Genomic DNA, 22,978 nt, shown 5'->3' on the forward strand with positions numbered 1-22,978 from the left:
GGTGTGATGCTGAGAAAGGTCAAAAGCTGGGAGACAGATGGCACACACACACACACACACACACACACACTTACACATGCACACTCTCCCACACACTTTTAACTCTCCCAAAGGGACAGAGATCTATTGTGCGACTCAGATGGGCATAGCTGCAGCCTGTCACTCACACACACACACACACACACACACACACACACACACACACACAGTCCCTCTTCCAGTGTAGCAGATGTCTTGTAAGGTATATTGATTCTCATTAGTGGAGGTATATCCAGTTATCATAATTATTGATACTTTCTGCTTTAGCGCTTCTGCTAATGATGTAGCTTCTAATAATAATGATTAATGATGATAGCACTGAAAATAACCAATAAAGCCACATTTCTTTTGTTTATGCAGTATACCTGTGATTGTCATTGATTTGCATTTAACTTGTTTAACAACCTGCGTCTTTTATATATGAATCTTTTTTAATTCCTCGTACATCTTGGAGTCAGACAGTGACCATTTGTTTCTGTGAAAAGGTCAAAGATGCCAAAGATAAAGATGGTTTTCCGTGAGCAAATTACATGCAGTGTTTTAGTAAGTCATGCTGACCTCCTGCAGTAAAAAAACACAATAAAAACGTAGATGTTAAACATACTTGCATGAATATTTTAGCACCGACACATCAGCATTTTGGCGTCCTCATTGTGTGCATGTAAGTCTGCTAACATTAGCTTTTAGCTTCAAGCACTGTTCTGACCCCGACAGAGCTGCTAGCATGACTGCAGTGCAGACTCGGCCGCGGTGTACGTAAAGACGCTGTCGACAAACAAAAGGGAAAGAGTTTCTCAGCTCGTCTCGAATTGATTGGCTGTGCGCTGCAGTTATAAAAAGATCAGAAAGAAGACAGTGTCGGGTGGGTTTATCTTTAAACAGCTACGGTTCAGAGTCGGGCCATTCCTCTTCTATCAGTCATCACCTTTTATCGTCCATCTCGCCTTCTCTGTCATCCCTGCTGTCTCACTCCGCTCACTAACCATTACCATTTTAGGGTATCCATGCCCCACTGCCAAAAGCCAGGAATGTCTGTGTGTGTGTGTGTGTGTGTGTGTGTGTTGTGTTAATGCACGTGTTGTATTTGTGTTTCGCCTTGTGTTTGTGTGTGCCTGTTCTGTCCTCCTACACACTCTAATGTTGGTATAACGTTTGGTTATTTTCATGGGGGTAATAACGTGCGCTAAATACTTGGGCAGGCTTCCTTACTAACAGTTGGTCTCTGTGTGAGCGTTTAGGTGTGTGGGTGTTTTGCGTGTCAAAGGTGATTTGTGTGCAGAGGCGTTTGTGAGTGTATGTGCAGGCGTTAGACACTCACCATTTTACAACACTCTGAGCGTGGAGGCATCTGACCCTCAATAATAGATGTGGCTGCAGTGAATATTTAATGGTGGGGGGGATAGATACATACGCACACACACACACACACACACAGGGAGATAGAAATATAATATCCATGCTTGTATGACTTTTAGACTGGAGCTCTCTGGAAAGTGGTCACTGTGTTGTCGGGTGATGCTCTCAGTAAAAGAGACCGTTGAAGTCCGCCAGCCGGTTCCTTTGGCGTTCCCTCCCCTCACTCTTCTTCTTCTCTGTCTTTCTTCCACCAACAGGGCTCTCAGGATAGTGCTGGCGGTCAGGAGGGACTCGTACCACCTTTCTCAGCGTTCCCTCCGCCTCCCCCGCCGCCCCCCCAGAACGGCCTGGCCCTGGATTACGGGGGCAGCTTGTACACAGCGGGGGCCGTGCAGGGCCCCGTGGAAGCCGGCGGAGCTGCGAACAGCGCCGCCAACGCTGCCAACAGCCTCAGCGCTCAAGTGAGTGCCAGCCGCGTCCTCTGTGTGCAGCCCACATCAGGTCTTTGCCTTGGAGAGGGCGCCGAGAGCGAGAGTGAAATGTGTGTTTAGATTAAAATGTAGTAAGTCGATTGGATGCAGCAATTTGACATCCACCTCCTCACAACCAATTTTCTGTATCGCAGGACCAGTCTACTGACCGATACCAAATACAGAGCTGACATTTTTGAATTGATTGCAGATACTCTGTGAACCTCTCATGTCCAAACTGATGCGAGCCTTTCACAATGTTTTTGTATGAGGAAGCTGCAGCTGTTAATTTAAGATCAAAAGCCATTTTAGCTCCAGCACTCACTCACTGTTCAGAGATGTCATCTCTGTGTTCCCTGGGTCCACTAAACCTCTTGATAATCTTTGCTTTACAATATATAACCCTGAGGACATAGATGGACTCATTTACCAAACTGTTTTAAATGCTAGTTTGACGTTAGCTACGAGGGGTGTAATAGTAGGCCTATTTCTACTACTTTAATATTTTTACAGCAACAACTTCATGAGGCATTAGAAGACATTAAAAACAAAACATTTTGAAATTATTCAAATTGTTTCCCTGTGTCAATTTTAAATCCCACAGTGTGAGAGCTGTAGCTTAATGTTAGCTTAAGGCGTTGTAAATGTAGCAGGTTGTTTAATATTGTGCTGAACTGCAGAGAAAAAGAAGGGAGATGGATGTTTTGTATCAAGGATGTAGGCCTGTGTTTACTTTGTGCCACTTTGGAGATGGTCATCTCAACTCTCGAGTCTTAACCTGTAGCCGATAGCCTCAGTAGCTTCGAGCTGCAGATATCAGCTGAAGAAGGGAAAGGGTACAATTAATATTTTGCAAATGTGTTTTGAAAGTCGTAATGGGAAAGTAGTTTGACGTGTTTACAACATGCTACATCTACATTAAGATTAAAACAGCATTCAGCGCTTTTGATTATGAAACACTACCTGAAGGACACACGGAGAAATTAGCAAATGTTTTTTTTTTTAAAGGTCTCCTCGACGTGTAGAGGTGAGAGATAGGGAACATAGAATAGTTTCTGGAGAAATAAAAACTTTAGCCGGGACTTGAAGTGTAGGATGTAGTGATTGTAACTTTACATTTACAGCACTTTAAGTTAACGCTAAACTAGCAGTTAAAGCAGCTCTCAGCGCGATAGGAAGCTTAAAATATGAACCCAGAGAAACCTCCTAGAAAAATGGAATAACATAAAAAAGGTTGCTGTACAAATATTAAAGTAGTAGAAATACTAGAACTATTACACCCCTTTTAGCTAATATCAAGCTGGCATTTAAACAGCTTAAAACAAATACATCTGCGTTCTCAGAGTTCTATATTCCCCAGTTGAATTATACGATTAAGAGGCGTTAAACCTGTTTTATGTTCAACATTTACCTGCACTTTTCCCCTTTCATTATGTGAAACAACAACCTAAAGTTAATAGTTATGATATACTGTTATTCTTATATGGTGTGTGTTTAGATTGTACAATTTTCTGTATTTCTAGAAACTGACAAAAATATCAAATCAACGAATCTCAGAAATAACTGGCTGAAAGATAAATAATGAAAATAATCACATCATGGGTCGCAGGTCTATTGGTGACACAGTACTGACAGCACTCTATCATCTTTTGTGTTATTTGTTAAACACCACTTTTTGTTTTTCCCTTTCCTTATCTCTTCTCTTCTCCCCCCCCGTCCGCCCGCCCGTCCGTCCGTCCCAGCAGACAGATGGATCCTCCCAGATTGACGTACAGTCAGGCGTCGGCTCAGGAGGAGGAGGCGGAGGGTCGATTGGGGATGATTCAGACGGCAAGGGGACCCCGAAACGCCTCCATGTGTCGAACATCCCCTTCCGCTTCCGGGACCCTGACCTACGGCAGATGTTTGGGGTATGTAGACTGGATTATTCCTCTCTTTTCCTTTTTTGCCTCATCACATAAAAACAAACCAGAGAAGTTGAGAAGGATCAAAAATGTGAAGTAAAGAAGATTTAATGACTCAAAGGAGAAATCCAATAATGATGGAACTAATAATAATGATGATGAATTGAAGTTTTAAAGCCCCTTTCAAGAGACACAAGGACGCTTGGGTGACCCCAGACTCGTTATTTCCTGTCCTCAAGTGGGATTTTTAACACAAGTAAAATCCTGTTGTACGTGTTCAGCGTCTTACTCTTTTTGCCTTGAAAAACTGAAACTCAGAATGTAATTTGTAGAAAGGTTATTAGAACAAAAGGTTTAAAGAATCTGGCCTTGTGCCTGGGTTTTTCTGTAAGTGGAATGTCTTTTAATTGCGGTGCAGAGGGGAGAAAGATATGGTGGAAGGAAAGACTAGTGGAGCTGGCTCAGAGCCAGTCTGTCATGGTTGCACAGTGCTGACACCCTGTGGCAAGATGTAGGACATGAGCTAACATGCTTTTTTTTTTTTTTTTCTCCAGCTGCTTCATTTTCTTTTTTCTTTTTCTTTCACAGCAATACGGAAAAATCCTTGATGTGGAGATCATTTTCAATGAGCGGGGATCCAAGGTAGGAAAATGGAAGGTCTTGAAAACAAAAATGAGCTCAGCCTTTCAAGCTATTTTCAACCTCCCCTCACCCCCCCCTCTTCTTTTTTTTTTTCCATTCTCCACTCTCCTCTGCTCGCAGGGCTTTGGTTTTGTAACATTCGAGACTAGTGCAGATGCAGAGAGGGCCCGGGAGAAGCTTCACGGTACACTGGTGGAAGGACGTAAAATCGAGGTATAACTCACCACCCTCGCCCCTTTTCTTTTCTTTTTTTTTTTTTTTTAGAATCAGTGACCGTTTTCTCCTCTGTTTTCCCTCCATGTCCGACTATGAGAATGAGTTTGTTCTGGTCGTTTCTGCCCCAGAGGTTTTCGGATGGCTGTATGTGTTTAACTCTAACCCCTCTGGCTTCACAATAGCATGGTGCAGTGGTGCTGCGCACACAGACGTCTCTCTGACAGCACCTCTGCTGATGTTTATGCTGTTGTTGTTGATGATGGTGTTGATGTTGTGGGCTGTCCATTGCACCTTGATCTTAAAAGATGTGTGGTTTGCAAAGCATGCTCGGTGGATTGGCTACACAACAGGCATGGCCGGTGAGACATCACTACGACGCGGTTGCCGATGATATGCGCTTCTGTCACAGCATGTAGGATCTTTTTTTTGTTTGTTTGTTTGTTTTCCTGCACCTTTTCCATCATCACTTCTTCCATGATCATGATGAGCGGCCATTTTGATTTTATGGTTGTGTTTATGACTGGACGGGCGGTTATTTTTTCTCTGAAAAATAAAACAACAACAGTGCTTGCGTGTGTCAGTACGAGGTATGTTGCATGGATGGATCATAAGGTCAGATGTCATGTTGGGAGTTTCTGTTCAAATATGGTGGGGGCCTCTGGGTGGCATTTCTTATGTTTGATGTGTTAAGAGATTGATGCATGTTGGGGGCATTTTCAAAGGGCAGTTTTTTTGTTTTTGTTTTTTTTGGAATGAGACTGCAGTGAAGAAGTGTGGTGTCATTTCCAATCCTTCAAAACAGCTGTTTAATTTCAGATGTGCAAAATGGATGGTCAAAAAAGAAAAAAACAATAAAGAAAATGTTTTGTTTACACACACCTGCATCCACCACTCCTGAAAAAGAACACCAGATCTCATGGAAGTGCATTTTGTCGTGACATCTTTTTATTTTTATTTTATTTTTTTTATTTTATTTCTCAGCATGAGCTCGGGGTTTCAGTTGCAAATGGCATCAGAGATCAAACGCACCACGCTTTCACCATTTGCTCTGGCTCTTGGTTTTTGAATCACGCTTTTATTTATGATTTAAACTCGCTACTAGAGCTCTTCTGCATGGTCTCAAATGTGCTGCACTCTTCTGTGTGTGTGTGTGTGTGTGTGTGTGTGTGTGTGTGTGTGTGTCTGTGTCTGTGCGTGGGTGGGTGGGTGTATGTGTGTGGAAGTGGAATTAGAAACATGGAGGGCGGGGAGAGAATGAACATGTGACGAGAATGCATACGATAGCTGTCGTTCCCTCTCCTTTATTTCTTTATTGTTTCTCCTTCATCTCTTTCACTCTTTTTCACCAGGCCAGTCTGTCTGTCCGTCTCTCCCAGTTTGTGTGTCCCCCATATGCAACTGCATTTCTTCTGTACCCCCCCCCCCCCCCCCCCCCCATTTCTCTGTCCATTTCCCATAGCTGTGATATAGTCAGGTAGCTTAGAATGAGATTAAGTTTGATTTCAGGGGATTATTTTTCATTTATTTGATTTAAATGAGGGCAATAATGACGGATAGCGATCCTCCCAGAATCCCAACATTTTCTGTTTCCATTTGTTTTCTCCTTTATCAACCTCTTCAATCTGTGTTTGTAGTGGGTTTGGGAGGTTCAGTTTGCTGTCAAGTGGCTGATACCTGTAGGTGACTGTTGACACGTGACCTGTGACATCACTTCCTCTCTGCCTTCGGGTGGGGGTTGCTTTTCATTACCTCGTTTTGTTTGTTTGATTTTTTTTATTATTTTTTTTTTGGTTCATCATTTCTTTCTTACATATATTTTCTCTATTTCCCTGATGATTTTTGTATGTTGTTGTTGTTGTCAGTCTCCACGGTAACTGCTCGCGTGTCCTCACGCCGTTTCCCAGGCAACGGTAAGTTGTGTACACATGGCATCATCTTTGAATGACCCCTCCCCCCCTCCCCCCCCCCCCCCCCCCCACCCCATCTGTCAAAAAAAAAAATCCAAATAAAATGCACCCAACACCCAAATGAAGGACTCCTTGACTGGAGGGAGCTTGATTGATTGACAGACCCTGATTGGCTAATCCTGTGATTGATTGGGGAGGTGGTGAATGAAACGATTACGAGATTAGCCAGTGACCGCATGGCATTATAAAGGCCACTTGTATAACTGAATGTACTGCATCTATCTGCAAGTGCAACAACTATGACTACCACTTCTTATGCATTCATTCCAATCACCTCTCTAACTGCATTCAGCATTTAATTCAGAGCTGTATCCTGCATGGTTTACTCTCTTTCTCGTCATCTGTATGACGCCATATAGTACTATGTCATCTCTCTCTGTCATGTGTCAGCCAATAGCTGCATTTCTGCACCTTAGTGGGACGGCATGCTGAAGCATGAACGCTCTGTTAGCTTAACCGGAGAGAGGAGAATAGGTGTCTGTTTATCATGGAGTACTTGACTATCACTCTCTGTGCCACTTTGTAGACTGCAGACAGTTGTAGAGGTATGGCTGTTCAGATTTAACAATTCAAATTAAAGATATGTTGAAGTGTGTTCTACATAAAACTGCTCCGTTAGCATATTAGCGTTACAGCCTTTCAAAAAAAAAAAAAACAGCACAAAAAAAGCTGCCGTGAAATAATTTTCTAGCCCCCAAGTCTGAATCTGTCAGCTTTTCTTTGTTCTGATTTCCCCAAAGGAGGTGTCTTTGTTTTACTTTTTGATCAGTTTGGTTCTGGATGGTGTGTGTTGGTTGTCGTGTGCTTCGAGGTCTCTCTGGTGTGCGACACTGATCTGGAATGCCTGGCAGTGTTTCACAACCATGGTTTGATTTGATTTATTTTGAGGAATGATATTTGCATCCCCCATCCTCTCTGTCTTTAGACTCCTCTCACTCTCTTTGTGTTTTTTATTTATTTATTTATTTATTTCTCCATTCAACGTTTCTCCATTGTTGCTCATGGACGGTTAGATCCAATGTAGGCGAACGGTCAGACGTGTCCTGTGCGTGTGTGTCGCATCTTGTCGTTTCTGTTTGCTCATTAGAAGATTTGCACATGTGGATGGATTGTTCACTCTCTGCCTCTCTCTTCTCCTCGTCATGTCTGTGTTTTTTCTGTGTCTTTCCATGTGGACTGGCTCCTCCTCCTGCATCCCTCTATATTTCTGTCTTTTCTCTGTCGTTCCCCTTCCCTCCCCGTCCTCCTTTTTTTCTGTATGACGTGTAATTGATTGGGAGGGCTGCCAAACTTTTTTGGATTGGTTTCTTGCTGCATCTGATGCTTGCTGATTGGCTAGTTCTGCTCACCTCTGGTGATGTGATGCGCTCTTGATTGGCTGCGTGTAATTTGTGTATGAACTCTTTGATTGATGTTTTTTTGCATTGTGTTCAACTGATAAATCTGCCGCTTAATTCACCTTCTTTTCCCCTCTTTTTTTTTTTTTTTAAAGGTAGCAATATAATGGTCTTGGATTTCTTTTTGAATGCTTTTCTTCAATATTTGAGTTATTTTCTTTGTTCTGTGTGCCAACGGTTGCATTGTTTGTGTGCAAAACTGCCTGACTACTCACCAGAACCTCGTTTTAAATGTCTTTCTCCTTCAAAAGAAGCGCATGCATTAAATACCATCGTTGTTCATCAACAGAATTAACCTCTGTCATAAGTAAAAAAAAAAAAAAAAGGATTTGAACTTTATTGACACCTCAAGTCAAGCGCAGCTTTTTTATCAAAGCACACAACATATACAAACACTTTCAAACATTATTGGATTCTGCTAAATTTATCGATTCCTATTTCTGTGTTTGAGCGGGTTGACTGAGTGTCTGATCGCTTCTTCTGGTGTCCAGGTGAACAATGCCACAGCCAGAGTGATGACAAACAAGAAGATGACCACACCTTACTCTAACGGAGAGGGCCTCGCAACTCTGCCATATGGTAACGACCTTTCACACTCCACAAAGAGCCCGTTGGACTGTTCTGACAGTACGGAGAATATGGCTTTAGTGTCACCATGAAAATGAAACAGGAATGCTGCTCAGTCCTAAAATGTCTTAAATGTTTTAAATTTGCCATTTTCAAGGTTAGGTTTTTATTTTAATATTCTCCTGTAATTTTACTTTTCTACAAAATCTGGTGTTCCATTTTTCTCTCCCTAAAAAAATAATGAAAAAAATCCTTTGTCATATTTATTTGTTGTCTCCTGATGTCTCACACCAGATGGTTAACGGTTTCTAAATAACAGGATTTTTTTTTGCATCAGCAACAAGCCAGATTGCGTTTTGCAGACAACTTTTTGTCTAACAGATAAAATAAAAAAACGCTTTTGTAGAGGAGCAACAAGGAGGCCGTCGTACAGCTGGTAACAGAAATACAGCCATAGCAATACACAGATTATTATCAGTTTAAAGGAAACTGGAAAATGATGGCAATAATAATGATCTTCACACTTGATGATAAAGACTCAGAGAGACTTATACTTTTTGATTAAGGAACCTCGAAAATATTAGAAAACCACTTTAATCTAACGTTTCAGGAGTTTAACAAGCCCTGATATTAAAATATCGGGTGTCTCTGTCCTTTATATAATATCTAATAAAGACACAAATGTCATACAAAAAACGAGCTTTAAAAAAAAAAGCTTTGTACTTAATTAATTTACAACCGAGACTAAAATAACAGACATCAATTTCAGCATTTAAAAAGATGACATTTCTCTGTGAGTTCTCTGTAAAATCATGGCTTCATATTTACATTTGACTTTTGTCTTTGACTGTAGCTGGTTGGAAGTTGAGTCCCATGGTTGGAGCCATGTACAGTCCTGAACTCTACACAGGTATGACACTAAGGATTAGATTGCTACTTTTTAAAACTAATACTGTAATGTAAACTGTACTGAAGAAGCTGTTTTCTCTCTCTCCCCCTCAGTACCCGGGTTTCCGTACCCGGCCGCAGCAGCAGCAGCTGCCTCGACCGCTGCCACCTTCCGAGGTGCTCACCTTCGGGGTCGGGCCCGGCCCGTCTACAGCGCGGTCAGGGCAGCTGTGCCACAGCCTGCCATCCCCACCTACCCTGGGTAAACACACACACCAACACCTACACAGACAATCAGTAAACTACTATTAATGATAGCAGCTACACTCTAATGCATGTTTCACTTGGTTAAAAATAGAACATCATAATTGCGCTTGCTGTGTGTTTAATATCATTTTAATGAAGTAATGACAGTGCTAGTTTGCTGAGCTGAAATACCATTTCCTTGTATCTCAAAAAATGATAATGAAATGATTCTCACATGTGTTAGGAGACATTAGTCTCAGCACTCGCAGTAACAATAGTATCACTCTGAAGTCAGAGCATTTGTATACAAAGAGGTGGTATTTTGTCTTGCATGTTGCACGGTGTGTAATAATCTCACCCTTCTTTCTCTTCTCTCTTCACGATCTGTTTGGCACCATTTTCTCACATCTTTCTCCCTCTATTGTCACTCTTTTCTGTTGTTCTCCACAATGCCCACATGGTGGCGCATCACACCATTCTTTTGTTTTGTTGTGCCTCTACTTTCCACCACCGCTTCTCTGGACTCTCTTCTTTTCTTTCCATCCTTCCTTCCTTCCATCCTCGCCTCTCTCTCTCTCTCTCTTTCTCTCTCTCTCTCTCTCAGCGTGATGGCCTATCAGGATGGCTTTTACGGTGCGGCTGATCTCTATGTAAGTATACCGTCTCTCTTTCACTGCCTCACTCCTCACCTACGTTTCCCCCCCCCCCCTCTTGCCTGTGGGTTGACAAGTGTGAAACAGCACAGACCAAACTCAAAGAGATGTGCACTTCTGGATGCTTTGATTCATCACATCTACATAAACATTCACATAATCTTAACTTATGATTCTCTTAAATACAAACTCAGCACTTTGTTCAATGTACACCATGCAGAATGTCATTTAGGATTTTCTTTGTTGATCCACACAGATATATAAAAATCAATATCACACACACACACACACCTCCATCAAAGTCTTCATTCACGAGTTCACTCCCCTCGGGTTTGTCTCTGTGCATTTGTGAGTTAGTTTGTACCAATGTGATTTTGAGCGTGTGTGGGTCTGTGTGTGCGTGTGTGCGCGCGCATGTGTGACAAGGTTGACAATAGCTGTTTCTGTTCTCTCTGTAGACTAGTGTTTCAGGACATTAGTGGCAGATTGCCCCAGGTAGGGTTTACACACTCTGTTTGAGAGCCAGTGTGCATCCTCCTCGTCTCCAATGACTGCGTGCTGCTAGACATTATTTACCATCTGAGATTGAAATGCCTTCTCTGTCTACTTCTACTAACTCACTGGATTCTGACATGGGCGGAGTTGCGGAAGGGGGAGAAAACAAATAGGCTAGATCTGATTCTGAACCAGGAAGAATAGACGACAGAAAACTTCAAAGCAGGGTAGATAAGGGGTAGGATAGGTCAAAGGTCAATAGCTGAATGCTTTCTTCTGCACAAGGGTTGTCATTATATCAGAATTTAACTAAAGAAAAGACTGGAAAAAAATCAAACACTTTTGATACCACAGCAACATAATGGAAGTCTAGACACCCCATTTTCTTCTTTTAAACTCCCAAAGATTGCATCAAACTACTGCATACTGTCTTAATTGCATAAATATGTTTGCGACATTTCGGTACCAAAATCAATGTGTTTGTGCAATTCAGACATTTGACATCATCATCAGACATCATCTGCTCGCTGTCTGTTTGTAAAAGACATAAATGTTACTTTAACGCAGAGAGGACGTCACCATTTTGTCAACCTTTGAATCTGAGTCGACCACAGCTGCTCTCTCTTGCTCCGCTGCAGGTTAAACTATGACTGAAGATCCGTCTGTGTTCTTTTAAAGCTTCAGTTCCTTTTGATACTATAGATCATTAAAGAAGCTGAGATTGTAACGTTTTACGCAAGCGAAAACCTCCGGTGTTGTAAAATGAAGCCAATGCGGAAATGCGAAATCCTGCAGCGCATCCGATACATGCGCGGGGCGATGTAACGGTTTGTCAAGACATTTAAAACCCGCCTCAGCTCCAGCTCTCAGCCTGTCGTTAGGCTGACTGACAGTTAAGCTGAGACAGGATTTCCCAACATGGCGGCTGCTGCCGATGAGCCTCCAGAGCCCCCTGCAGGAACAGATATCTGACGTCATGCTTCGTCCATAAATATTTACAGTCTGTGGTTTTAAGACACTTGGTATCAAAATAGTATCAAAGTTTCTGAGATTTTGACAACCTTAAACTGCAATTGGGATTAAGTCTGTTCCCTTTTTTTTTTCCCGTTTTAAAAACAAGGATTTTATTTGAATTTGGCATCACAGATTTCATCCCTGCAGCAAAGTTCCTTTATGTTATGGAGGGAACACGCCTTTAAAAAAAATGAACTTTTGACTTTATTATTTGGCTATTTTTCATATATTTACTCCAAAATGAGACTAAATCTTAAAGGAAGTTTTCATTTATCACATGTAAATTCAGTTTAGAGTTTTTTGTTCGTAGGGCACAAACTTTCAAATCTGGCACGTCAATAAAAATATAACTTTTTTAGCAAGCGGCATTGTCATTCTATAAACACATACAAATAAGAAATGTAATAAACAAGTGGTGGATAAAAACACAGAAACACTTCTTCAGTAGTCAGAGGGATGTAGGGCAGTCTCAGTCAGCAGTGTCTTCAGACCCCTTCCAGGAATCTCCCGATCTGTTTCACCTGTGGCATGCTAACTGAATCAATGTCGGCATGCAGACATACTTACAAGGCTGACTCCTCCCCCAGTTCCCCCTTTATCCCCCCTCCCTCCACTGGTCCAGCTATAAACCCCTTTTCTTTTTTCATCATTCTTTATTACACGTCTTTCTATTTCTGTTCGTTTCCCCCAAAGTGTCTCAGGCACTTCCCCTTTTTCATCCTCTTCTTCTGTCCTTTTGATTTCACTCATAACGCTAGGTCTGTGTCTCTCTCTCTTTTTTTCTACGCCTCTTCTCTGTCTCTCTTCATCCCTCTGTTTTGACCTCTTAGTCACCCTTTCCCCCCCCCCCCTCCTCTTCCCTGCTCCCCCTCCAGCCTTCCTCCCATAGCAGCCACTGTGTGGTCCTGAATGTGGGGACTTGGTCTTGACTGATCCTTTAGGGTAGAATGCAGCGGTGTGTGTTTTTGTTATGTTTTTTTATTTTTTTATATAGGGATGTTTGGCCTAATATTCTGGACGTTCTGAGTTTGGGAAAGCATGCTGTGTCTGTCAGTGATTGGTCGCTGGCCATGTGAGCGTGGTGTGTGTGTGCTCTCTTTAATCCCAATGGCTGACTGTCTTCTTACACCTGTAGTTTTTTTTTTTTGTGACTGTTCATCAGCTGTCCATCCAAACATAAATAATGACATAATCATCCTGCCACCCCTTCCCCTTTCTTTAACTGTGTGTTTTTGGGAGGGGAAAAGGGGTGGGGCATAGTAATGGGCATGACCTCTCTCCCTCCATGTCCAACACACAGAGAAAAAGAGAACAGACTTTAAAGATGTACCTGATGAAACATATAGTTTCCATGTTGGTCATGGAGGGAGAGACCCTCAGAGCCTGAGCTACATCCTTGTGAATGCTGTACTGCACCAGATTAGCCAGTTGTGCCGACTGTCTGCTTGTTAATCTTTCGCTGTCTCAGCAGTTTTATTTTCTCACAATGTAACCCATTAGATTCACCACTAGTCTGTTAGAGTGCACAAGAAATACGACAAACTTCTAACAAGAATTTACACTTGTTTCTGTTTCTTCTCACCTCTACCTCCATCACATGCTTCCCTTTACCCCCTCGCCATCCTCCATCTTTAATCACAGGGCGGCTATGCAGCGTATCGTTACGCCCAGCCGACAGCAGTAGCGACTCCTGCAGCAGCAGCGGCTGCAGCAGCAGCTTACAGTGACAGGTGAGTGCGCGGTCCAGCTCCTCTTCTAACACCTGAGGCGGTCCTTCAGATGATAGTTGCTTGTTTACACGAAGTGTTCTAGTTGTTTTATCATTTTATTTCATTTCATTTTGATTTAACATTTAATCAAGACTGGTATGGAAAAGACGGTCTAAGACATTTAGGTGAAGGAAAAAGAAGAAGCACCACCAGAGATCTGGGACATAATGTTGTTGAAATGTTCTATACTATGATACTCATCATACCACATGTTTTTAATCAATACAATCTCCATTATTTTAATAATCAATAGTGGCATTGAGCTCTTAAGCTTTAAAAAAAACATTCAGGTCTTCAGTCATATTTTTAACCACAAGCTGCCACTAGAAAAAGAGAGACCACAGTTTAGACTGGCAACGTTTTGGTGCAATTTAGTATTTGTGCAATGTAGAGCCTTACCCACAATTTTAGGCAGGAGTTAGCCAACAATATTTTGCGGTTAGAAAACAAGAAATTACACAGAATTGGATAAATACAACAATGAAGATATGTAAAGACAGAATAAAGTTGTAAAAAGAACAAAAAGCAATACAATTCAACAATATGTAATTAATAAAGTAAAGTGGTTTGGATGAGGAAAGACTAAAAGTAGTTTAGAGTTTCATTCCCATAAAAATCATGGACGAGGAAGGCAATACGTGAATAAATGTAAACCATTCAGCAGCTTTCATTACAGTCACTTTGTACCATGAACCAAATGTCTCCTTTGTTTTTGTTATCAGAAAATGTGTGATCTAATTTCTGATGTTTTTACTGTTTTCTGACAGCTACGGGAGAGTTTACACAACAGACCCTTACCACGCTGCCCTGGCCCCAGCTGCCTATGGTGTAGGAGCCATGGTGAGTACCTTCAGCTGCTTTATATTATCATGTACAACATATTATCAACTATGTCCATGTAATGAGGAGGAAATAACAGGGCCCAGACGATATGGGATTTCTGGGGCTGATATTGAAATTGAAGGGAGAAAAAAATCTGATACTGACTTTTTGACCGATATCTTTCTTCGATCTATGTTTGATCTGTGGGCGATAGATTTAGATATAAACATTTATTACGTTGATTCCTCGTATGCAGTTATCAAACACTTGTGGAAAAGATATATCATGAAGACAAGATCGTCACTTAACTGAAAAAGTAACTGTGCATGTATGTGCGTCACCGCTCAACACTCTGGAGAGTGATGATGGTTGTTGTAATCCAAATAGCGCCCTCTGCTGGTGACAGAGAACTGCTACTTTAATTCAATGAAACTCAAATGAAATGCTTTTTGATTGGTGAATAAATCTAATAATATCGGCAATAAAATTAGCCGATACCTTTAGTCACTGGATATAATATTATCAGCTGGCCAATTAATCGGTCGGGCTCTACAAAATATTTTAGTCCATCTCTCCATATTTATAATCTCCTGTCCTGACTGGTTGCATTAAAGCAGAAGACAAAGATATTTCAGAATAGGTCATAAAAAAAAGCCGTGTTATCATCCGTCGAGGCTCACATTTTTATTTTAAATGAATTATTTGTTATTTTTTTGAACATGCTTTTCACTGTTAGTTACTGTGTGTTTTCTGTACTCTGTATTAACATCACTATGAGTGCTTCAAAACAATGTGTACAGAGGAAACGAAGCTCTCTTGATTTGACAAAGTTCAAATGTAGTTTTGAATTTGAGGCAATGACACAAAACACCAGACATGATGTAGGCTTTGAAGAGGTTCTTTGTTTTAAAAAAATCTACTTGAAAGACTTGATTAACAGGTTTTAGTCTTTGGGTGAAATTTCTGGACAATAAATGTTGAATGAAAAATGTCATTAAGGTAATGTATTAATTCACTAAATGTCTGTACTTTGCTGTTCCACAGGCCACGCTGTACAGGGGAGGCTACAGTAGGTTTGCCCCTTACTAAAGACACTACATTTCCCAGGAGCTCCTCTCTTCCATTGATTTACTCTGAAAGAGCTCCCTCTGTTGTCGTGGAGGTGGACTGCACCCAGTTTTAAAGTGTGGAGTCGACCCCAACAAAGATATTTCAGATCCCAAACCCCGAGCAGTCCCACATTTTCTTAATATACGCTACTACAGAAATAGAGGAATGCTGTATTAAAGACTGACGGATGGCCTTAAAAGAAAAAAAAAGAAGAAAAAAAAAAAAGACTTAAAAAAGGCCACCTTCCCTATTGCACGGCTGTATTATAGTCCCCTTCTTCTTATTCCCTCGGCACTCAGCAGCACAAGACTCGGGACGGAGCCCACATGTTCTTCCAAAGGCTGTGTGTGGAAAGCTGACATTTAAATAGCTGTCGACCATGTTTGAGACGGAGCCAAGAGCTGGGAGGGAAAGGAGCAAATCAAAGCCTCCTCAAAAAAAACCATCAGAGCTGTAGGAAGCAGGAAGATGCACGAAAGAGCACCTAAAAACATTTTAAAGCGGAATGACGAGTCTCTAAAATGATTTTTAAAAACAACAACAACAACAACCCACAGACGGATTTGGTCGCTTCTCCTCAGAGTGCGGGCAGATAGAGAGGGGAGAGGAGGTCCATTGTAGCTGTGGGTTCTGGTAGACGTGTGGGGGGGGGGGACTGAACATGGCGGCTCGGAGAAACGAGGTGATGGTTTATAACGCTACAGAAGTCACGTCTGAAAGCTGAAGGGAGGAGGATTATTAGAGCTGCTCCTTACCTCAAGTTTTCTTAGTATGTGGAAATGACGAACCTTTAAACTTAAAATTGTTATGATATGCAAAGAAATTAGTTTAGAGAAATGTTACCAAATTATTATTATTATTATTATTATTGTAATTATTCTCATTATTATTCTTACAAAACCATGATTTAGTTGAGCTCAGCAGCTTCTGCTGTCATGTAGATCCAACAGTGAAACTTGGGGTTAAAATCGGAGAATCTGTATAACCAACATGTTCCACCTTTTGACTAAACGACACAACTGTAGTCTCGTGATTCCTCCTGCGCACAGGATGTCACTGCACTGTGTGTGAACACTACAGAAAGTTCAACACTACTCCTTCAACATGTTCTTCTTCTTCTTGGAAAGGATTTTTAGCTTTTAGATCAAAAAGAAAATCCTCCGCCCACAAACCTCCCAGGTTCAAGCACATGTTGATCCTTCAATGTAGAGATTAATTGTTTGGATTTTCCCCTCTTACTACATCTTTTATTTTATTTAATTTTTTTTTTAGAGCAGCGTCCAACATCGAAAGAGTCTTCCTGAAACATACTTTAGTTGGTGATTGTGTTTTCCAGCAGCTATTACTGAGCAAGAGAGAGATTCTGTCCGTGAGTGAATAGAAAATATTTAAATGCAAAACACCTTACTATTGTGCATATTTCTTTACCGTTGTATTCTTAATTTCCAAATCGTGGCTTTTTTTTTTTTTGTTTGTTTTGGCTTTTGTTTTTGTTCCAAAGATTTGTAGAAAGCACATTTTTCTGCCGTATGTATAAATATATTATCTTTGTTATTGATGTTCTCATAATCCTTGATAATCCTATTGCTGTCTTTATTTACTTATATTCATCTTTCATTCATTTCTTTTTTAAATATATATCTGAATCCTTTCCAGTAAGGTGCAAGTTAACAGTTTTTTTTTTTTTTGTGCTTGATCTCGAGCCGGTTGCGTACCTGAGAAGTGACGGACTAAAGGTTTGCTTGTAACACTACCAAACGTTGATCCCTTTAGTGATATATATTCAGGCATTTCTGGCTTTATTTGTTTTTGTTTAGTTCGTTATACACATTAGCATGACGTATTATTATCTCTTTAAAATATACAACATGGGCGGGAAACGAAACAGACTCTTTCTGTGGTTATATTTTGATTGAGATATTTGGAATAAATGAACATAGGTCTGTAGCACTTTGGTCTAACCAAACATGCTCCTTTTCTGTGTTTTTCTTTTGTAAGTTTTTCTATTTATTTCTCCCTACATTTCAAAGCTTTGCCAGCGTCGTTTGACCCAGGTTTGTTTGAAGATATCAAATAAAACGTCTGAAAGTGTTATCTCTCATACATAGGAAGATTATATTCCAACATGTTGAAAAACAAAATGTCTTTGTGGGATTTGATCTATATTGTGTGTTCAATGGGGCAGGTTTTTATTTTTGTGTTGTTTTTTTTTTTTTTTTGCCCATAAATAATTTCAAAGCTACCGTTGTGTTTTTCACTTCTCACACTTGGGAAAACATACAGGTCAAAACACATGTTTGTTTTTTTGTTTGTTTGTTTTTTTGTATGTGTGCTGCTGTTGAATTTTTCTTAACATCTGACATTTTTCATGATAGATTTCCAAGTTACATTTAGAATGTGCTCTGGACAAAAAAGGGGGCGGGGGGGGGAAGAAATCTAGCCAAAGATGCTAACTTGTAGTCCCCAGCACGTTCTGCCTCCCAACTTGAGAAATGCTACACAAAATACACAAAGATGGACTTACAAAGCCACTGAAGGCATGGACAAACCAGCATGAGTGATACTTGTCAAGTAATATATATATATATACAACAAAAAAAAGAAAACAATTTGCATGAATCTTGTGTCTATCATATTTTGACTCCTTAGCAGCCGAGCCCAGTTGCGTTCTTCTTTACCGCTGTACACTCTGGAGAATGTCAGGCAGCTAGCAGTTTGACGCTAGCTAGCACAACAAAGAGCACAGTGCTGTTTGACAAAAAGACCGGCTGACACAAAATGGCTGCCACGCAAAGGAATCGTGGCAGCGTCATTTTCCTGTCGTAGTCTTCTTGCCCATGTATTATAGTCAGCTATGTGGCCATTCTTCATAGTTGCTATATGGTTTGTTAACAACCAGTCCTCTCCTTATCTCATGTCTATATCCTTTTGACTGCCATTATGTTTTGTTTTTTTTGTTATTGAATGTCCATATAAAATGTTTTATATAAAAATGTTTTGTTGTGATCCAGGTTTCAGATTGTTTTCTTTACGTATTCTATTTATTCAGTCAAACGTAAGGGTGCTGTTTTGTAGTTTCTCACGTTAAACCACACACAGTCGTTGTCAGAATGTGACTGCTGATTTGAAATAGTGATCAGAAAAGTCTGATACCGCTGCTTCAAATGCGTAAAATTTCTCTGACCAATTCAGAGGAAAGAAACACAGCACTTACAGCCTACATACAGTAAGCTTAAGTCATGAGAACTGCTAGCAAACAATTAGCTTAATCACAGCTTAAATCTTTCTTTTAGTCTCCAACAACAGATATAACAACCTCTTAATTATTATAATTCTTAACAACGTTGGAGGCTAACTGCTCACTTCATTTTACTGAATGGTTGAGAACAGTTTAATTACCGACTATAAGTGTAGATCCAAACATTTAAACGATTGATGGAGCTTACATGGTTTTGTAAATGTCAAAGCCTTTCATGTTATAAATGGTATTGTCTAAGGATCCACTCTCCGTTGTCATAGTGGGTCTGAGGAGTAGATGTTCGGTTAGTGTTTTGAGCTACCTGCTCACAATGAAAAGGCTAATATTTTGTTTAGCAGCTTCAATGTATCCCGAACTGGTATCATGTTCACCTGTAGTGATCAAGCTTACATTTGTTAGGCAAGCTATATGTCAGCCATCTGGCTACATGCAAATGCTAAGATATAATTTAGCAGCGTTCATGTTTTCATGTTTCCTATCTTCAGTGTGTTAGCATGCTAACATTGGCCAAATCAGCATGTACTGATGTCTAAATTCACAGAGAAATACAAATAATAGCCTATGCAGCCTATATTAAACGGTATACCTAAGTATTCTTCATCTGTGCTCAGATATAATTTATTAACTTGCTCAGTTTACTGAAGGACAACAACATTTCTTTTTTGGGGAAAATATTTATTGACACAATCAACTGCAACTCCAAATTCCTCTTGATAGTATTCTCTACTTCAATTGTTCATAAAAATAGAAATATATTTATATCATAAACAGCTGTACATTCAAGAGTAGTTGCTCCAAAGAGGGGGAAGGGGATGGAGTGGAAAAGGCAGGAGAGAGGTCAAAGGTTCAGTTGTGATATGCAGAATTAGCAGCTTACAACAGGTTTAGGCTTGTTCACTGTCTCTCAAAAGTGGACAAGCCAAGTGCAAAGTACAGGGAGGAAAGTTAGAATTATAGCATGAGGACCTCAATGAAGCATATACAAATTAATCTCTTAAATTTTTCTGCCAATTGTTCCTTAGTTGCTTTAAGCTTTAATAACAGTGTTTGTGCAATCTTTCCTGTAGCCCGTGTGGGCCTAACACAACAGACATCAGTACGGGTATGTTTGAGGGCGAAGGAGAAAAGGGCGATTCAGGAGAAATGGGCGAAGGAAAATTAGTCCAGGGATGTATTTTGATTTTGTAGAAGACATGACGAGGCTTCTAGACAATTCCATATTTCGCCAGGTCGCTGAGCTCCATGTCGCCGAAGGCCTCCCATGGGCAGACCACTGTGATGTCTGTGCCCAGACCCTCCATGCCGGGGATGTCGTCTCCAAATCTGAAAAAGAAGCAGAAGTATCGATTAACTTTCTGTGAATGTTTTATTTTGTGGTGTTTTATTTGGACTAATAACTCCCAGGGGTGGAATATATCTGGTCTTTTACCACGTTAAAAACAAAATAAAACAAAAAATACAAGAGAATAATCAGCTAAATTCAGATTTTCTGCATGTCCCTGCAAGTTTGAACTTTACATTTAACTTATAGATTCCATTTTTATAATACAAGGTTGGACCTATTCGGCCTTTAACATTTTCAGATACAACAGCATGAGATGTAAATCTCTTAAACAGCTCTGAAACATGACTCAGGTCACAACTATATGGAAGAGGTGAGAAGCCAAAAACTGTGGCTCTCATGATTCAATCTCATCAGTTTATTGATTTTTTTGCAGTCGAGTAAAAAGTTGATTTTCACACTGAAATACTGGCAAGTTATAAAGTAGTAGAAAACTTAAAAACTCAAAGTAGAAATATCTCAACGTCCTGCGATCTGCATGCATAAATGAACAAAGTTACACAGCGTTGACTGTGCTCTTACCCCTTCTGGCCTGGCTTGGGGGCCTTGCTCTTGAAGGTACGAGCGGCCCTCTGCTTGAACTTAGGAGGAGCCTTCTTGTCGGCGGGAGTTGCAACAGCTGCGTCTGCCATCTTTTATTCACTGAAAGGAAAAAAACAATTTACGCTCAATTAGTTAAACTCCTTTGTAAGACCCTCTTCCTCCTTCCCCCGCTAAGCCCCACTGCTCCCCTGCTTGGATGGGATAAGGTGCCTAAGTGAGATGAAATCATAGCTTAACGCAGTCATACAGCTCCTGTAGAGCCTGTTACACAAACAGCTTTGTCTATTTTTACACCTTGGCTTTAAAGATTACTCTTGGACACATCAAGCATCTTGAGTCCAGGATATTACTAAGTTCTCCTAATTCCAAAGTGAGTCTGACGCTAACACGCATAGCGTATGCTGAATAATAACCCAGGAGTGTAAGGACATGTTGACCTGAACAGGTGATTTTCAAATCTACTTTCATCTGACTCTGATCTCAGTTAGAGTTGAGAGAAAGCTCAGCAATGATCTGGACTTCACCAGAAGGTTCTTTGAGCTCACTGGATTCTTATTTGAACGTGCACGCTACTATAATACTCTCTTTAAATCCCTAATAAGGTCCAAGTTAACCCGTAGGATTTAAACTTTCAAACCCTGCCTGATTTTTTTTTTAAATGTCCAAACTAGAAACACAGCGCTCCTTTAACTGATCAGACAGAACAAACAACACAAACATTATTAATCAGCAGGTTTTGATGATCTATGTGAGAAACATTCTCCAACCTTTCACTTTTTTTAAGCCTGCAAGTTTCTTTGCTTTGAATGATTAGTTTCAGACAAGACGGCAGACAAACTTTATGATAAACCATGATTAGATCCAGCACTTAGAGAACTAATAAAAGTAAGAAAGGAAGAACTGTCATCTCAGTTTGTACACAATGACTTCATGTCATGCAAACATCTCACGCTGAAAGTGATGGCTATACTCTCGCGCTTCATTGAAACAATCATTTCTTGATTTTTTCTTTCCTTTTTTGTCTGTTTAATTAGTATAAACTTGTTCAGATCTCTCAAATCATTGATGCTTTTTTCTTTAATTTTTAAAAAGGAAATACTTTTCAACACTGTTTGCTGTTTCATGATCTGTCTTTTAAATTGATTGCACATTTACCCTGCAGGAGAATAGAGACTGAGTTTATCTAAACATGAAGAATTTGAAATATTTATCTATTGTTTAACATGCATTTAATAATTTGCCTCTGAAGACACATTGAAACATGTTTGGCTGAAAAATCACCATGCACCGAAAGTGACAACAATCAAAGTTCTGTACTCTGCACCAAAAGACTTCACGTTCAATTTAATCAAACTTTCTTTTGAAGCACTGAAACACAGCTTCACAGGACTTTATGTAATCTGTCTTCTATCATCTTTTAAAAAAATGCAAAATATATCTTCAACTTAGAGAAGATAAGGAATGACTTCTGGAGAGTCAAAGCCAAAATAGAAGAGCCAAACATCTACTTCTCTAATACTTCAAACAATACTTAAGTGTTTTACAGACAGGTGTCATGATGAAGTCAAATAGAGAATGAAACTCAAACAAGGTTGCAAACTGCACAAATAACAACATATAAAAAAAGAATACAACAAATAAATCAGCTGAGTTTTCAGGTGCTTTTAAAGATATTGCTCCCTTTATATGATTCTCTTTTTCAACCACCGCTTGACCAAGTCAAAACGTCTGCCTGCAGTCTTTATCTGCACGTTTCTGATCTTAACACTAACCTTAATCCTTCCTATGCTGTTGAAAGTGAGCCAGAAAACTTCCAGGAGTAATGTTCAGAGTTTGCTCTTACCTGTCTCAGTGGTTCAGTCGGATGCTGGTAGAAGTCTCTCTGGTCAGTTTGTGTAGCTCCTCTCCCTCCTGGGTATCTTATATACTCCACCCAACAAATCCCTCCTGACATGCTCATCCATAACTTTCTGTCCCTTTTTGACACCAGCTGTCTAATAAGCCGCTCTGCTAGATTAGGAGGGGGCTCAGGACTATGTCATGACATGTGAAGTCGTTTACATAATGATGCTGACAAGAAGTATGACGCCTGAAGAACTGAAAACATCTTTGATCCATGTGAACTCACTTTAGATGTGATCCTGAATACAAAGTTCTAAATGTGCATTCAAAATGTATATTATGATGTTTAGATGAGTCAAGGGAAGCTTATTTATAGAGAATATTTCAGCAACCGGGCAACTCAAAGTGCATCACACAAGACATCAAACGCATCATGA

At 40.3% G+C, this 22,978-nt stretch overlaps 2 protein-coding genes across 7 annotated transcripts in view; one reads left to right on the forward strand and one right to left on the reverse strand.

Annotated features, from left to right (window-relative positions):
• The window catches only part of rbfox2 (RNA binding fox-1 homolog 2), a 37,239-nt gene extending 18,678 nt beyond the window's left edge, over positions 1-18,561 (forward strand). For 2 of the 6 annotated variants that reach the window (XM_065958684.1, XM_020658436.3), the window contains 11 exons: positions 1,653-1,856; positions 3,608-3,775; positions 4,358-4,411; positions 4,532-4,624; positions 8,483-8,570; positions 9,412-9,468; positions 9,561-9,708; positions 10,297-10,342; positions 13,496-13,584; positions 14,391-14,463; positions 15,490-18,561. In XM_065958684.1, the coding sequence (XP_065814756.1) occupies positions 1,653-1,856; positions 3,608-3,775; positions 4,358-4,411; positions 4,532-4,624; positions 8,483-8,570; positions 9,412-9,468; positions 9,561-9,708; positions 10,297-10,342; positions 13,496-13,584; positions 14,391-14,463; positions 15,490-15,534 (1,065 nt within the window). In that variant the 3' untranslated portion in view covers positions 15,535-18,561. Of the gene's footprint in view, positions 1-1,652; positions 1,857-3,607; positions 3,776-4,357; positions 4,412-4,531; positions 4,625-8,482; positions 8,571-9,411; positions 9,469-9,560; positions 9,709-10,296; positions 10,343-10,803; positions 10,841-13,495; positions 13,585-14,390; positions 14,464-15,489 lie in introns of those variants that run through there. The other 4 variants (XR_010666853.1, XM_065958696.1, XM_065958689.1 and 1 more) reach the window with 4 other exon arrangements.
• Positions 18,562-19,468: 907 nt separating this feature from the next.
• On the reverse strand, positions 19,469-22,700 carry LOC110002784 (retinal cone rhodopsin-sensitive cGMP 3',5'-cyclic phosphodiesterase subunit gamma). The gene is made up of 3 exons (XM_020658442.3): positions 22,543-22,700; positions 20,679-20,798; positions 19,469-20,137 (listed from the first exon to the last, which is right to left on the reverse strand). The coding sequence occupies exons 2-3, from the start codon at positions 20,786-20,788 to the stop codon at positions 20,020-20,022; spliced, it is 228 nt and encodes a 75-aa protein (XP_020514098.1). The 5' UTR covers positions 20,789-20,798; positions 22,543-22,700; the 3' UTR covers positions 19,469-20,019.
• Positions 22,701-22,978: the final 278 nt, after the last annotated feature.

The sequence above is a fragment of the Labrus bergylta genome, chromosome 1 (genome assembly GCF_963930695.1).
Source record: "Labrus bergylta chromosome 1, fLabBer1.1, whole genome shotgun sequence".
In the NCBI taxonomy this organism is placed as follows: domain Eukaryota; kingdom Metazoa; phylum Chordata; class Actinopteri; order Labriformes; family Labridae; genus Labrus; species Labrus bergylta.

Bases quoted from the DNA above. Each gene is read 5' to 3' on its own strand.
- LOC110002784 (XM_020658442.3), bottom strand. From the start codon at position 20,788: ATGGCAGACGCAGCTGTTGCAACTCCCGCCGACAAGAAGGCTCCTCCT. The intron at 20,138-20,678 runs GTAAGAGCACAG...CTTCTTTTTCAG, and splicing joins CCCAAGCCAGGCCAGAAGGG to ATTTGGAGACGACATCCCCG.